This window comes from Mustela nigripes, chromosome 2 (genome assembly GCF_022355385.1).
Source record: "Mustela nigripes isolate SB6536 chromosome 2, MUSNIG.SB6536, whole genome shotgun sequence".
Classification (NCBI taxonomy): domain Eukaryota; kingdom Metazoa; phylum Chordata; class Mammalia; order Carnivora; family Mustelidae; genus Mustela; species Mustela nigripes.
Genome location: NC_081558.1, coordinates 70,447,685 through 70,460,246, shown reverse-complemented (window position 1 = coordinate 70,460,246; position 12,562 = coordinate 70,447,685). Strand labels below are relative to the sequence as shown.

Genomic DNA, 12,562 nt, shown 5'->3' with positions numbered 1-12,562 from the left:
CTTGACATGATTCCTATCCTTTCAGTCACAATGCTCACAGACACCGTGTTTCCCGTACCACTGTCTGCCTTCCAGAAGGTCAGTGGTGCTGAGAACAAAGGGAAGTCACGATACCACAGCTGGTTCCCCTTCCTTAAATGTGAAGATATTAAATAAAACTCATTTTCATTCCCGAGCAAGCTCAATCTGGTAACTTATTTGGTAAAAAATAAATCAATAAACCATAAGCTTACTTGATAAACCAATCCTTTTTACTTGGTGATATCTCTAAAGTTTATGTCAAAGAAAAAAGAAAAGTTGGCCCCAAATAAAGTCCCTTAGCAGGGAGGCACCACCACGCACCTCAGCTCTCTCCTGTCCTGTCCTTCACGGCAGGAGAGCAGCCTTTGTGAACCAAAGTTACGAATCACCAAGATGCATGTCCTCTCCTCAAGTCTAGTGACTCCAAGATGCCATTGGGATGACAGCATTGGGCGAATTCATCTTTTTCTGAGTCTCTGCCCTGATTCCACAAGAGAGCTTCCTTGTCTTCTCAGCACTATGGCTGGGGCGGGGTGGGGGTGGGGGGAGACCCAGGAGGTCTGGGGCAAATGGTAACCGCATGACCTCTGTGGTCCTGGTGCCCTGAGCCCAAACCATTTCATCTCAGTGTCACCTAGGGTATAATTCTGCAAACTCATGATCCCATCTTTAATGGGGTAGCAGGGCGCAGGTGATCAGCTAGAACTCTTCTCCGAGTTCATCTGGGGTCCTCTCTCTGGAAAAGCTTACTGACATTCTCCTTGGGTTTGTTGGATTAAGGAGTATTGCTAAAATGCTTTGGAAAAAATCCCCTTTGAACACATGCATAAGCTGGAAAGAAAATGCATATACCTTCATTGAAGTTAGAAATGGAAGAAAAGGCTGATTTATCCCAGTGTTGTCTAAAATCCTGAACACTTTCCGGGCTTCTTCCTACTTTGATGCTCTTCATAGATAACAGATTCTCTCCTCGGGCACTCTACTCATTTCCCCTTAAGATGCCCAACTCTGCTCAGCTTAGTTTGGAAATCACCGTGGGACTTGGGAACCTGCCCTCCAGATTCGGGGAGAGACCCACAGCAGAAGCCGGGGAGCTGACGGGCAGGATGGGGTGGGGGGCCAACAATCCACTTCTTTCTAGCAGCCTTTCCTGCTCCCCTGTCAGGAGCCCTGCCAAGCCATGCACCTCCCAGATGGGCAGGGAGCTACACCCACTCGTTACATCGGACGCCACGGGGGCATCAGACTCTGCGTTACACAACAGAACCTCACAATGGGAAGCTGTGACCATCACCCACACAGACGAGCGGAAGCTACAGACAGAGAGCCACTACGGATGGTGCTTGGGACAGAGGTGGGAATGGCCCAGAACTCGGCCTCCGGTGAAGATGCCAGGTTCACAGGACTTATCGGGGAGCCCTCACCAGACCCCTCCTCCTCCTCCTCCTCCTTCTGCTCGGCCGCTGGCGGCTCCTGCATCTCCTCTGGGAAAGCCTGAGGCCGGCGTGGGAAACTTCTGCTGCCTGAGACAGTCTCGCGTGCTCGGGACCCCTCACCTGAGGTCTCTGGGTGCTGAACTGGCGTGGAGGTAGCTAGGCCCGGGAGGGAAATGTGGTCACCTGTGTCATCTTCCTCAAAGTCGTTAAGGCAGTACACTTCATCCAGGTCAACGTCCAGTGTCCGGAAGCCCTTGGTGACCACACCGGGCCGGGGGTCCAGGATGCCCCCTAGGTGGGGCTGGGCCAACTGCTGCCAGTGGTGAAGGGTGGCAGAGCCTTGCAGGAGAAAGGGCAGAGAGGGAAGGGGGAACAGAGAGGAGAGAGGGTTAGGATGGACATCTGAGCGGACGGTCGGCACCACCCCCGGAGCGTGGAAACTGACCCCTGGCAGGATCTGAGCCCGGCCGGTGAACTCTGGCTGGGATGCCGGCGGAGCGGCCCCGGCCACCGTGCCACAGGGGCTGATAACCCGTCAAGCCTGGGAGGGCCACCCATTCAAGGAATCCCAAGCGAATCTTTTTCACAAAGTGAAACTAATACCATCTGGTGTGGCAAGGATATCTGGGGACTAACTATTTTAGTCAAGCGAGGTCGATCCCCAGATCCAACACCTCATCAATGTAGGAGCCCCAGCAGAGGAAAAAGAAGCGAGACAAGTACAAAAAGGGAGTGTCTGGGTACCAAATCTCTGCCAAGTACCATGGCCAGGGACAGGGAAGACACAAGCCCAGGCAGCATAAGACAATTTGGAACTGACCCTGGGATGCACAAGTCACAAGCAAAAGGAAATGAGAGTCACCCACACGACTATGGTCTCTTTTACTTATTAGGGTTTGTCTTCTGGCAGCAACCAAGAAGCTGCAGGTTGGGGAGACGGAATGGGGCTAGCCAGGTGTGATAGACAAGCATGGAAGTCCACACAGAGGTCTGAAGCAGAGGAGCAGATCTACTCAGTGACACCAAATCCCGGGACTCAGATGACATCGTGCAAGGTCTGTAATAACACCGAAGCATGTCCCTGAGCACCTCAAGGGCGTCATGGCGGCTCAGAGAGAGAAGCGTTCCAAGTACCAGTACGCCTCACAACCTGGGTCGAGAAGCAGATTTACTAAGGAACATCTTAGAACCTTCAGTATGTTGCTGCATCCTGGGATTCTGCCCAGCCCATTTGTCAGAGCAACCCTTTTTTCCTTTGGGACACTTTTTACACCTGGCATGGCCCGGGGATGATGGCCCTTAAGGTCAGGTGTCAGTTTCCATTCTACAGATAAATTAGTCAGCCACACAAATGCCTAGCTTTGAGAGTTCTCAGGCATGGGAAAGCAAGAGCCTTCCCACATGAATGATTCCCAGTCACCGCTGGTTTACCAGGGGAGTCCTCTGTGGGGCAGGCTGCCCCTGGCATGTCAGACAGGAAGTCGGGCACCAGGAACCGGCAGCTCAGGAGACAAGAGAAGACAGAAGGAAACGATGGCAGGTGTTGGGGTCGGGGGCCGGTGCAGGAATGTGAGCGAGATCCAGACAACCCCTTCCGTAGGAGCCCCCAACCCTCTGGTATGCCCAGTGAGCATGCGGCCCCCAACCCACCGCCAGGAAGGAGCTTCCCGGGGAGCAGCCTCAGCCAAAGGGTCTTGAAGGGATCTTGTAAGTGGGCAAGTTCACACACACTTTAAGCTGCACATGCTGCCCGTATATGTTTAGGGAACCCCCAGACACCCCCTCGGAGGTCTGTCCCAGGTTTAAGTGGGTACAAGTACAACCTTCACCTGACGCTACCGCATATAAATAGCAAATACCCCACACGCAGAAGAAACATGGTAGTTAGCACAACAAATACTGTCCTCTCATGACGTGCTGAGATCAGAGCAGTGGTTCTCAACTAGGGGATGATCTTGTCCCACACATTCGGTAAACCAACGGAGACATTTCCAGCTGTCACCATTGTGGGGAAGGAGGGAGCGCTAATGGCATCGAACAGGAAGGGGCAGGGACAGGGATGCTGGGTCCCACGATGCCCAGGGCAGCCCCCCACCCCCCGAGTGATCTGGCCCTGGATGTCAGCAGGGCTGAGATGGAGACACCCAGATCTAGAGCTGTGGTTGTCTGGTGTCGGATCTTGGGAGAACCCGGAGGAGCTCAGGTGCAAGCGGCCAGGGCTCGGCAGACATGCTCAAGACACCGGGGCCTCAGCAGCTTTTCTTTCTTTTTTTTTCTTTTTTTTAAAGCAGCGTTTCTTTTAAAGCTACCCTGATTGAGCAGCTGGTGTTACATCAACTCCCAGCTCAGAAGCACCCGATGAGGGAACTGAGAGTCACTCAAGTTAGAGAATTTTCCCAAGTCTCTGAGCAGCGACAGCCCTGAAGTCCAGGTCCCTTGAGTAAGTTCACAAGGCCTGGCCCCCAGCCCATGTTCACAGGTCTGTAAACAAGCAAGGACCTCCGTGCTCTGGCCGGGAACCCACAGCAACTGAGAAGCATCCATGGTGGGCAGTAAACATCCTAGGTGGCCATCCAAGGCCGGCCAGGAGGCACACACACTACAGCTGATGGGATTTCTGGAGACCCCCATTCATGATCCATAATGAGGCCCCTGTTCCTGTGGTCATCAGATGACTAGGCACATTCCTGGCAAAAATACTGCACTGGGGAGAAGTCTTAACATGGCACCGGGACATCCAGCTTCGGACATACATGCTGGTCTCACGAGGATGATGGCAAATGACTAAGTATGGTGTGGTCAGATCACCTCTACTTTTGGGAGGGGAGGAAAGGGAGAGACGACAGACACGGGGAAGTGAGGAACTATGTCTGAAGTACCAGAGGTCCTCACCCTTCTGAAGGGGACTGAGAGGTTTACAGTGCCCAGGGAAAGAAAGAAGTCAGGGAGGCCCGAGGTCTGAACCCAGACACCAGTCCCACGGGCCTCCATCCTCCCTCTGTTCAGCAGACAGCCCTCATCTCTCCCCACCCCTGGCACGGGCTAGAGAAACGTTGCTGTTTGGAGTTCAAGATGCTACACAAGTACATGAGGTTATCTGCAGAGCCAAGAGAGTTGAGATCACAATGGAGAGATTATGCTGGAAGATGCATGGTACTTGGATTCTTACCCTCTGCCTTGGGCACCCCTTACTCACGAAGAGCCAACCTTTACTGAGCATTAACCCAGTGTCAGGCACCCCTCCAAGAGCCTATTCTTAGGAACTCAATCATCATAACCCTGTTGTCCTCATTTTACAGATAAGGACATGGCGCTCAGGGTGGTCAAGCAACTTGCCAGAGGCTGCATAACTGGCAGGTGGCTAATCCAGGTTCAAACCCATGGTGGCTCCAGTGTCTGTCCTTCTCCGGGTCAGCAGTGAGGGGGCCTCCCCGGTGTGTGTCTCAGAAATCCGGGCAGTAACACACCCGACTGGCTTTTTCAATCCTCATACAGGTGTCTTCTCTCCTACAAAAGTGAATATTGGCCAAAGCCCCCACAGCCCTGTTATCTGAGTTACATCAGGCTGGGGAGGCCCATATATCGTTTCCATTCCCAACTGGTTCTAAGGCCCCAAGAGGGTTTCTCGAGTCCAGGACCCAGGCAAAATAGCTCGCACCTCACTCCCTCCTGCTGCCACTGCCTGCACCGCCACGTAGGAATCTGACCGATCCCATGACTGCCTGATGTACAAGATGGAGCATAGATTAAAAATTAAGGATAAACGGCACCTTATTCAGAGCCTTGGCTGCCTCTTTCCTACTCCCACTGCCACCCTCCCAACCCCCTCAAGCCTGGCTTCCTCTATTTGTCAAGCACAATGCAGGAGAATCACCGCACTGTGAGATACTTCCCATGACCAGCCCCTCCCTCCCATCCACAAGAGAACGAGGCTGGGGTCAAGGAAAGAGGAGGCTTCATGCTCCTGGCTGGCACCAAGATGAAGCTAAGGATGAAATAAGGATGTGGCCAGGCAGGGAACACAGTCATGGTCACCGTGCCTTTCCCTGTTTGCTTTCCTTCTACATCTCACTCTTCTAACTAAAAGCTGTGATATGATCAAAGGAGAAGGAAACCAAATCCATCTATGTCACAGGAGAACCCGGGGCTTGGAAGTTTAGACCTAACCTGCTGGACAATGTCTAGCTCAGCTAAGAAGTGTATGCTTTCAACTAATTACATGTGAACTTATTTACTGGGAAATACCCTCTTGATTTTAATTATCCCACAAAGAAAGAGCAAACAAATACAGGGGGAAAAATACTGCCAGAGTCATCTTTGCCATGCGGATCTTTGTCAAGGAGTCTGAGAAGTTCGCCTGTGCTTCACCTGCTTAAACTCCTAGGGTAAGAGGAAGGGGTAAGAGTACTGACCTTAAACACCTAGCTCAACTACTTCAGCTGACACCAACAAGCAGATACCCAGATGCTTTAAATAGGGAAGGGAGACACAGTGGGAAGACCCAGACTGGCTATCTACAATCCCAGCCAATGCTCTCCAGGGACCTCATCCCAGCACACTGACCTGTGCCACTGAAGATCAAGGATATGATCGGCTTCTGAGTGGGCCAACAGAAGAGGGTGGTATGAAAACATGGCCCTGGCACAGTGCTAGTCTGGGTTCTCAACACCCTTTAGACCTGAACTGCTGGGACATGGCAAGTTTGGGGAACCTAAGTTTTAATTAGCACCTCTTGGGTGCCAGGCATAATCACATTTACTCTTGACAATTTTGTGTGGCAGATGTAGACCTTATTTCACAAGTCAGAGAAACGGGGCTCAAAAGGGTCACTTCTCTTCTGCCACAGTTGGAGCTGCATTGAACCCAGTGCCAGGCAGACTTCTGGGTCAGCACTCCATCTCGTCAAATTAAATAAGGTAATACAAAAAAAATTGTGGAGGCAAGGAAAAAGAAAATACTTGTTGTATGTGAAATAGCTGAGAAGTCTGAGAACTACAAAACGGAGGAGAGGAATCTCTAACATAAGGAGGCACTACAGTCCATAGTGATACAAAGTGACTTCTTAACAGCAGTGATTTAACTTCCTGGTGAGAAGGGTACTGTAGATGAAACTGATCTAGCACACCTCCAGGGATTTTCTCTTCTTCTAGTAACACAAAAAATACTGCTAAGTCACAAGATTAAAAGGGAAAAAAAAGATGAATTGGCTGAAATAAATTTTTAAAAATCTTTTCCTGTAATATGCTTGGAAAATGAATCCAAAGACATATTCTTAGATGATCTAATGAAACATAAAGTCAAATACAGAAACCAGACGAAATAGAGATGATAAATTCCAATGAGCTTTAAGAGACAAAGGAGAAAAAAAGAAAAGAAAGGCAGAAAGTAAAATTGCAGAAAAGAAAGATTTTATTGAAAGAAAAACAGACATAATTATGGATCAGGAAACAATCACCAAGCTCACAACTGAATAAACAATTAAAAACAGAACGAGCCATCCCTTTTCTGAAATCTAATAAGGGTCTGAATTATACAATTAAAAAATAACTCTGAAGAAAGAATGTCAGCCCACCCTCTTCCTAGCTCGGGAGACTACAGGACCCAACATGTCTTGGGTCTTTAACAAGCACACCCTCATTTTACCCCACACATTCTCAACAGGTTCTTACGGGCTAAAAAGAATCCTACTGTTTTTAGGCAGAGAGCAAAGCTCTAACACATCAACAGTGTATCTGTGGTAGGGAATTGCAGGAATGAGTAACTATCGACTATATGCCTAAAATGACTCCTTAAAAATATAGGTCTAACATGGGACATACGGCCTTATAGAAATTCTGACTTGACTTTGCATCAGATATGTAATACAGAATTCTAAAGTACCTTCTCACGCTCACAGAGGTTTCCAAACTAAAGGAGTCAAAAATGAAAAATACAAATTCTCAGTGGCTCCTGACAGGGTTAAGAGGGTAGTTAGGGGGAAGATATTTTTATAACACCTAGAAGGAAAAGCAAAAAACAAAGGTGAATTTTTTCCAGGAGTTTAACCATCTCGTGTCCCAATTTACTAAAAAGTAAACTGCCCCTGGGAAAAGCAGGCTTGAGGCAGTATAGAGCTCACTCACCTCCCTGACCACCCCCTTCCCGGCCCCCAGACTGTGGAGGTCTAGGCCTCTTGCTCAGAACCCACAGCACTGGAAGAAAGCCACACCCTCTTTACTGGAAGATGGAAACAAAACATGAAAGCCCATAATTGCAGATCGCTTTCAGGTGGTTCCTGAAAAAACAACTTCTAGCATGTGCTCTGAACCTTTCCCTGACACCAGCATTTCTGAGAGGGGACAGCAAGAATTCCCTGCACTTCTCAGACCCCTAATGAACTTTCTAGTATGTCAGCAGTGCCTCTGCCTCTCAAAAAGATGCTAACTTCTAAGGTTCCAGATGCACAACAAAGAGAACTAGGAAACTGGCCTGAAGGCTTCGTTCCTTTCCTTTGGCCTAACTGGAGGAGGTCAGAGTCGGCCTGGGGCCGGCGTGCACACCCCCACACCTGCCCCGGGAGACGGAGGCCCAGGCTGACGGAGGCCCAGGCTGGGCACCACCGTCAGAGGAACTCAAACCAGCAGCGGGGGAGGCTGTCTCGGAAGAAAAAGGAGTAGGCATGACAGAGGCTGCCCGCTTGCTGGTGGTGGAGCAGGGACCAGAGGCGGTCGCCGAGGAGGGCGGAGAGGGGCCGAGGCCCCTGGTGATCACCTTCCAGCGGCTTCACGATCTGGAGTTTCTCGGGCAGGTAGGAGCGGCTGCTGAAGGACATGCCCGAGAAGCCGGTGAACTCGGAGAAGCGCGAGTGGGTGCCGAGGGACATGATGCTCTCCGTGGGCGTGAGGGAGCCGCTGAGCAGCTCGCCCTTCTCCGCCAGCTCCCTGAGCTTCCGCTCCTGCTCCTCCTCGAAGAACCTCCGCTCCGAGAGGTAGTTCTCCCGGCGGAGGGACAGCCTCCGCAGCGCCGTCTCCAGGTCGTGGGAGCCCGGAGTGCCCGGCGTCCCGGGCTTCTTGCTCTGCTCGTCGTTCCTGTGGAGGGAGATGGGGCTGAGCGAGGCACACCCTGCAGCGGGCGCCATGCAGGGTAGAGTGCACGGCTCGAGGCAGTCCTTACTGCTAGGTGGCCAGAGGTGCATGTGTTTCCTGGTGGCCGCAGGCTCTTTGCTAGGGAAGCCAACAAGGCAAGGAGCAAAAATTTAGGCAAAGCTGGGGACGGAAATGCCTGCCGGGGGGGAACCTAGTTCCCTCTGTTGGGTGTTCTGCCCGGTGGGGGGAGAGCACTAAGGTGTAATGAAAATTCGCACAGACTATGTAAAAAATTCCGTCCCTAGCTACATCTCCCTCGTGAACCCTCAGAAAGACGACTTCTTCAGACCGAAGTCCTAGTTACCAGAAGAGTCACAGGTTCTAGGGGTATTTCTCTTTGTTCTTGAACTTAAAGAGCTGTTCTATCAAGCAGTTCCCCTCGGAGCCAAGAGGTCAGAAGAACCAATCTCTCTGTCACAGAAAAAGGGTGTACAACACAGCTGACGTGCCTCTGTGTGTGTGTGTGTGTGTGTGTGTGTGTGCGCATGCGCGCACGCGCAGCTGTGGGTCTACAGGGCTTGGGGACACAGAGGGGCTGCCCACCACTGAGGAGGCCCCACCCTAGCGACAGGGCTGTGATGTGCACCCTTTGCAGCAAACTGGATTCTGATCACAAGTCAGAGCCTGAGTCCTCCTCAGCCTTCCAAACATCCAAGCTACAGAGAGGTCCCTGAAACAAAGGTCTATTCTGGATCCCGAAAGGGAAGTAACAGAAAATAATCATTTATCCCCCCTTCAGCATTTGACATAAAGGCAGACTTCCTGTTGTGCCTCCTGCTACTGGTGAAAGTACCAGAATCAAGAATGAGCACACACTCAGAGGTCCTGGCAAAACAGATTACAGAACAAAAGGTCTGTACTTGTCAGGCAATTCTTTACCCGCCTCCCTCTTCTGTGAGCCAAACCTATCCTCCGTCCACACCACCTGTCTCCCAGACCCAAAGATTACAAACTCCCTGCCGGCTCACCCCAGGTCCTCGGACTCTGCTTCCAGGATGATGCTGTTGGTCTTGTTGTCCAGGACAACGTTGCCAACATCACTACCGTAGAAGCTGGACCGGGGGGTGCTGACGCAGCTGGAGAGGAGGGAGTTCACGGCTGAGGACTGGTTGGAGCCTGGGATGTTCATGGGGGATGGGGTCAGAGACCTCTGCTTGACGACCTGGTTGATGTTTCTCACCGTCTCAAAGACTCGCTTCTGGTGCCTGGAGAAGTGTGGAGAAGATGCACAACATCCATGAATAAACAAATGCAGGAATGATTGCAGAGTTCAACCTCTAGAAACTACCATCTGAGAGGCGAGAAAGGCAGCTGGCCCATGTGAGCCCCCCAAGCAACCTACCATCCCTTGCCTTCCATGTGTTTCTTAAGCCTGTTGGCTGGAAAGCAAGAGACTCAGTACCCACTGAATTCGGGGCTCTACTTTGTGGCTATGTCCCAGAGGTGATGCAAGCAAAGGGATATTGCTTTTCTCTCCCTTAGGCTTGACCCACAAGTACAAGTACTTAAGTAGGACTTTAGTCTCCTGGCTACTTTTCCTCCGTCATGATGGTGCCTAGAATGCAAGGTCCAGGAGAGCAGAGTTCACTGCTCAGCACATAACAGGGCTCCATAAGTATCTGTAGAATGAGTATTTGTTGACTGTTTATGTGTGTATGTGTATATATATATGTGTGTGTGTGTGTGTGTGTGTGTGTGTGCATGTGTGTGTGTATATATATATATATGAAAGCCAGACAAAATCTTAAACTTCTACAATGAGATGATAAACACCACAGGAATCTTATTTAGAAACTGCTGTTTCTAAGAGTGGAACCTCCTTGATGTTCATTTGTTTCCACGCGCCCCCCCCCCCCCCGCCTTTTTTTTAAGAAGGGGAGAGAGACCGAGTAAGAGAATCCCAAGCATGCTCCACGCCCAGTGCAGAGCCCCACGCCCAGTGCAGAGCCCAACACGGGGCTCCATCTCATGACCCTGAGATCATGACCTGAGCTACATCAAGAGTGGAATGCTTAACCGAGCCTCCCAGGCATCCCCTTATGTGTTCCTTTTACAGGAGACAAAGGTAGGGCACATTGCCATAAAGGCCACATCTTTCTGGGACGCCTAAGGCTTCACACACGCACAGAGGCTCGGGGACTCTGGTCACTCCCAGGATCCCATTTCAGTTCTGGCTGTGGGCTTTGAGTTCAGAAAATACACTCTGAAATCAGATCCACACACATCTGAGGAAACACCTCAGGGCTGGCCTAGCACAAGGTCTCGTGTCAGGGAGAGAGCCCGTAGGGGCCAGAAAGGGCAGAAGCCTTGCATGCACCCCTCAAAGAGCCCTCTGTATCTCCTATAGCATGCGATCTCTCTTTCTCTAACAGGCATTAAACATTTCCAAGTATTGTTTTTCACTGAACGGAAAGATAAAACCAAGGGGTGGTATCAAGACAGGCCTGCATTAACAGAGATGGGAAACACAGCTCTCCTTACTCAACTTTCTAGAAGTTAGTAGAAGAGCTTTAAAACCTAGGAAGAGGAGCTGGGGGATATATATCACTGTCTGTGTGCTCTTATCTCCCTCAACCCAGACCCAAATCTGTGCAAGGACCACAGAGCTGGTGTCTGAAGCCCAAATGCTGCTGGTTTTGATGAGCACAGGGTGTGAGGCAGTCTCTGGAAAACTTAGAAGCAGGCCGTACGCGATGTCCGGAGACTCGGGCTCTTCCAGCTGCAGCTCCTTCCGCATCGTCCCCTCGATCTCCGCTGCCAAGGAGTCCTGAGAAAAGCCAGAGACACACGGAGTGAGCAGCAATTCAAGTCTCTGAAAGAGGCTCCCGGCTGGCTGGCCAGAGGAGTCTCCGGTGAGGTCTCAGAGCCTGCAAACTGCCCTTCCGTGAGGCTGTCACCACTCATCACTGGGGGGATCCCTGAGTGAGCAAGCCCCATGGCGGGTTCCGAATGGAGCAGTCCCCAGTGGGCACTGAGTGGACAGCCCCTATGCTCCCCTGCGGCTAAGGATCTGAGAGCAAACCCCATGTTCCCTTGGCCACACCATGGAGCTGTGGCTCTGCCTACAAGGAGAGGCAGGGGAATTTGTGGAGGAAGGGCCCTGAGTTGTGAGCACGGTCATGTGAGCCTCTGCTCTTGTGCCCCCCGCTTCCCATACAAGGAAGGCTCCTCTCCCCACCAACGACCCAATGCCCACCCTCCTTTAATGACCCGCTCCTACCTCGTTTCCACTACCAATCCTTCACTCCTCCCCCAAGAAAGACACCAAACACACGAAGTCCCGACGAGTTCCCTGAACAGTGAGTTCACTTGCATCTTCCTCTAGCTAGGTTGTGGATTCTGTGGGTCAGGGGAGGGCCAGTCACAGATGGCTTCTCCCTTCTCAGATGGGCCAGGCCCCGAGCTGAGGCTCACTGATAAAGACTCCCTGATAAGCGGCCCCCTTCCTGAACGCCCCACCACTCCTTACCACCCGAGGCAGAGACTCACAGGCAACCCCACACACCGGCACAGGTTGGTGCCAACAGGAGGACCAAGTGTGTGCAGAAAAGCACCCGCTGGGATCTCAGACAAGGAGACCACCTAGGACAGCTTGAAGGGAAGGGCTAACTCTTTGTTAACCGAAGACCTCCCAAGATGAGAGGAATGTTCTTTCTACACCGTGCACTGTGAGAGCCACAGGCCACAGGTGGCCATCAGGTGCTTAAAACATGACCAGTATCACTGGGAACCCAAATTCCCTGTGCTAATTCTAATGGATTTAACTTTACACAGCCACTTGTGGCCAATGCCTTCCCAGGAGACAGAGCATGGGGACTCCAGAGCACCCACCTCCACAGCCCCAAAGTCAAGGAGTGATGCTCCAGGCTGGAAGCTGGAACCTATTTATACATACCTGATTTTATTTAGTAATTATTATGTACAGGTTGCCATTCAACATAACCCAAGTTGTAAAAGGCTTCCCTGGGTGAGCTTTTTTAA

General features: G+C 51.3%; 1 protein-coding gene across 9 annotated transcripts in view; it reads right to left on the bottom strand.

Annotated features, from left to right (window-relative positions):
* The window catches only part of TRAK1 (trafficking kinesin protein 1), a 118,974-nt gene that overhangs the window by 13,276 nt on the left and 93,136 nt on the right, over window positions 1-12,562 (bottom strand). For 6 of the 9 annotated variants that reach the window (XM_059390735.1, XM_059390729.1, XM_059390736.1 and 3 more), the window contains 4 exons: window positions 11,272-11,348; window positions 9,550-9,786; window positions 8,208-8,524; window positions 1,578-1,796 (listed from right to left, as the gene is read on the bottom strand). In XM_059390735.1, the coding sequence (XP_059246718.1) occupies window positions 1,578-1,796; window positions 8,208-8,524; window positions 9,550-9,786; window positions 11,272-11,348 (850 nt within the window). The remainder of the gene's footprint in view (window positions 1-1,577; window positions 1,797-8,207; window positions 8,525-9,549; window positions 9,787-11,271; window positions 11,349-12,562) is intronic. The other 3 variants (XM_059390730.1, XM_059390738.1, XM_059390734.1) reach the window with 1 other exon arrangement.